Source organism: Lagopus leucura, unplaced genomic scaffold (assembly GCF_019238085.1).
Source record: "Lagopus leucura isolate 7727_CA_CO unplaced genomic scaffold, USGS_WTPT01 35083-1_obj-0_obj, whole genome shotgun sequence".
Classification (NCBI taxonomy): Eukaryota; Metazoa; Chordata; class Aves; order Galliformes; family Phasianidae; genus Lagopus; species Lagopus leucura.
Genome location: NW_024968941.1, coordinates 14,172 through 17,450, shown reverse-complemented (window position 1 = coordinate 17,450; position 3,279 = coordinate 14,172). Strand labels below are relative to the sequence as shown.

Here is a 3,279-nt window from a genome sequence, read left to right as displayed (position 1 = left end):
GGGGGGGTGTGGAAATGGGGGGGTGTGGAAATGGGGGGGTGTGGAAATGGGGGGGTGTGGAAATGGGGGGGTGTGGAAATGGGGGGGTGTGGAAATGGGGGGGTGTGGAAATGGGGGGGTGTGGAAATGGGGGGGTGTGGAAATGGGGGGGTGTGGAAATGGGGGGGTGTGGAAATGGGGGGGTGTGGAAATGGGGGGGTGTGGAAATGGGGGAGATAGGGAGCGTGGAAACAGGGATGGGAAAGGTGGGTGTAGAAATGGAGGCATCGAAATGGGGAGATGGGGAAGCATGAAAAGAGGAGGATGTGGAAATGGAAGGGTGTGGAAGCATGGAAATGGGAGGGATAGGGGGCATGGAAATGGTGCATGTGGAACTGGGGAAAATGGAAAGGGGAGAATAAGGGAGCACAGAAAGGGGAGGGTGTGGAAAAGGGAGGGGGATGGGAGAATGGAAATGGGAGGGCATGGAAATGGGGGAGATAAGGGATCATGGAAGTGATGAGGTGAAAAAGGTGAAAGGTGGGCACGGAACTGGGACATGGAAACAGGGGAGATGGGAAAGCATGGAAATGGGGAACGTGGAGAAGGCGGGTGTGGAACTGGAGGCATCGAAAAGGGGTGCATGGAAATAGAAGAAGGAAGGGGGGCATGGAAACGGGAGGGGGTGCAAGCAGCAGCAGGCTGGGAAGCACCACTGCCCCCGGGCCCCCCCCCCCCCCCCGCGCCCCCCCCCCCCCCCGCCCGGGGGGGGCACCTTGTGGGGCTTCTTAGTGCTGAGCCCAAAGCGCTGCTCTGAACGTGCCTCCACACAGACCCCGTCCTGGGGGGGGAGGAGGGGGCAGAGAGAAGGAACAGAGCACTTGGTCACAGCCCAGAGCCTCGCTGCACTGTTATGGAGGGGCTTAGGCACAACGGGGGGCACCGGGAGCTCCAGAAAGCCAAAGGGGGAACCCAGACAGTACTGGGGGGGCACATGGCTTTGTATTCCAAGGTTTAGGCAGCCCTGGGCGATGCTGGGGGCACTGGGATCCTACAGGCAGTACTGGGGGGCACCAGGACCACGCTAGGACAGCAGTGGGGGGCACTGGGGAGGTACAGGCGGTACCGGGGTACCAGGAGGAGCTCTGGGCAATACTGGGGAGCGCTGGGATTGTGCTAAAAAGCTCCAGGCAGCACCAGGGAGCTCTGGGCAGTACTGGAGGGACACTGGGAGCGTGCTTGGGGCCTGCAGGCTGTACTGGGGGGGCACTGGGAGGGGCTCAAGGCAGTACTGGGGGGAGGGGGCAGCAACAGGGGTATTGAGGGGCTGCAGATGGCAGCAGGGGGCTGTGGGGAGTTTTGGGTGGCACTGGGAGCATGTCAGGGTCTGCAGGCAGTACTGGGGGCACTGGGAGAGGCTGGAGGTGGCACTGGGCAGTTAGCGAGGGGCTGCAGATGGCGCTGTGAGCTCTGGATAGCAGTGGGGAGGGGAGGGGGGGCTCCAGGCAGCACTCAGAGGTTCTGCGGAGGGCCCGCACCGCTCAGAAGGGCTGCAATGATTCCCCCCCCCAGTAACTCCCCCCGCCCGCCCCGCACCTGCCCGTCCCGCACGGCGATGTTGGCCGCCGCCTCGTTGAAGACGTGATCCCACCAGTGGAAGGAGAACTGCTCGGCAGCGTCGTGCCCCACCTGCGGTGAAGGACGGGGGTGAGGAACGGCGGCGGGCCGATCCGGGGGCTGGGGGGGGTCTGAAGGCCGCGCTCACCCCCGCGGTGCCGCACTTGACGCTCGGGCGGATGGGCCGCGCGATGCCGTCCTCCCACTTCCCCAGCCCGCGGCCTGCGGATAGAGACACCCTTCAGCCGCCACGCCCCGCCGCTTCAGCGGGAGCGATCGGGCCGGCGCTCACCCCACGTCCATCCGTGCCGCCTCAGCTCCCGCTCGGCGAAGCGCAGCCCGGCGCCCTGCGGCTCCGCCGCGCTCATGGCAGCCTGGCTCCCCTCGCGGCCGGGCCGCGCCGCTCTCTGCGCATGCACCGCGCACGCTCCGCACAGCGCCGCCTTTACTCAAGGGGGGGGGCGCGTGCGCGGGGCCTTCGGGTGTGCGCATGCGCAAAAAGCGAGACTCGGAGAGATCCGCAGGGTGCCGTAAGGACCCATGGAATCGTAGACTCACAGAATGGCCCGGGTTGAAAGGAGCACAGCGAGCATCAGTTCCAACCCCTGCTGTGTGCAGGTCACCAACCAGCAGCCCAGGCTGCCCAGAGCCACATCCAGCCTGGCCTCGAATGCCTGCAGGGATGGGGCACCCACAGCCTCCTTGGGCAGCCTGTAACAGTGCCTCACCACCTGTGTGAAAAACTTCCTCCTACATCCAACCTCAGCCTCCCCTGGCTCCGTTTGGCCTTTTCAACCCACGCCATTCTGTGGTTCTGTGATTCTATTGAAGTATTTTAGAGAGGACGGGAATCTAATCAGTGATTTAGAAGGGAGGAAAGCAGATGACAGACGGGTGCGTATGCAGACGACACGCTGCGGTGCCCTTTAGTATTTTATGGAAATTGGTCCTAAGGGAACGCAATCAAACAGAGGGAGCAGACACTACCAAGCAGTGTAGGAACCTGGTGGCAGGACCAGGGCACGAGCAGGGCGTTAGGAAGGGAACCTTCCAGGGCAACAGTGGCAGATGGATCCTTCTCAGAACTGCCACGGAAATGGAGGGTTTCATTCTATGCTGGCTGTAACCAGTGCAGCTTTCAGCCTGGAGAAGGGGGGGCTCCGGGGAGACCTGGTTGCTCCCCATAACTGCCTGAAGGGAGGCTGCAGTGAGCGGGGGGTCGGCCTCTGCTCTCGTGTAGCAGGGATAGGACCGGAGGGAATGGGCTCCGGATGTGCTGGGGAGCTTCAGGCTGGACGTTAGGAAATATAGGAAATAGCAGGAGAGGTCAGGCAGTGGAATGGGCTGCCAGGGAGCGATGGAGTCACCGAGCCCGGAGTGTTCAAGGAACGTCTGGATTTTGTGCTGAGGGACGAGGATTAGTGAGAATATTGGTGACGGGTGGACAGTTGGACTGGGCGGATCTCAAAGGCCTTTTCCAACCTCGGCCACTCTGCCGTTCTGCCATTCTGCCATTCTGTGATTCTGCCGTTCTGCCGTTCTGCCATTCTGCCGTTCTGCCATTCTGCCATTCTGCCGTTCTGCCATTCTTTGAGTGCCTTTTCAGGCAGCAGCAGCATTCCCTGCAGGACCAACGAAGCCCAAGAAGCAACCAAAGCCCTGTTGCCGATGACTCCGAGGTTG

General features: G+C 62.2%; 1 protein-coding gene across 1 annotated transcript; it reads right to left on the bottom strand.

Annotated features, from left to right (window-relative positions):
• Window positions 1-725: 725 nt before the first annotated feature.
• LOC122193917 (G patch domain-containing protein 4-like) lies at window positions 726-2,153 on the bottom strand (the record flags this gene model as incomplete). The annotated part of the gene is given in 5 exon segments (XM_042894817.1): window positions 726-820; window positions 1,576-1,668; window positions 1,745-1,818; window positions 1,889-1,997; window positions 1,999-2,153. Coding segments are annotated over 5 exon segments (461 nt in total), but the record flags the coding sequence as incomplete, so codon positions are not given.
• Between the last annotated feature and the right edge of the window lie 1,126 nt (window positions 2,154-3,279).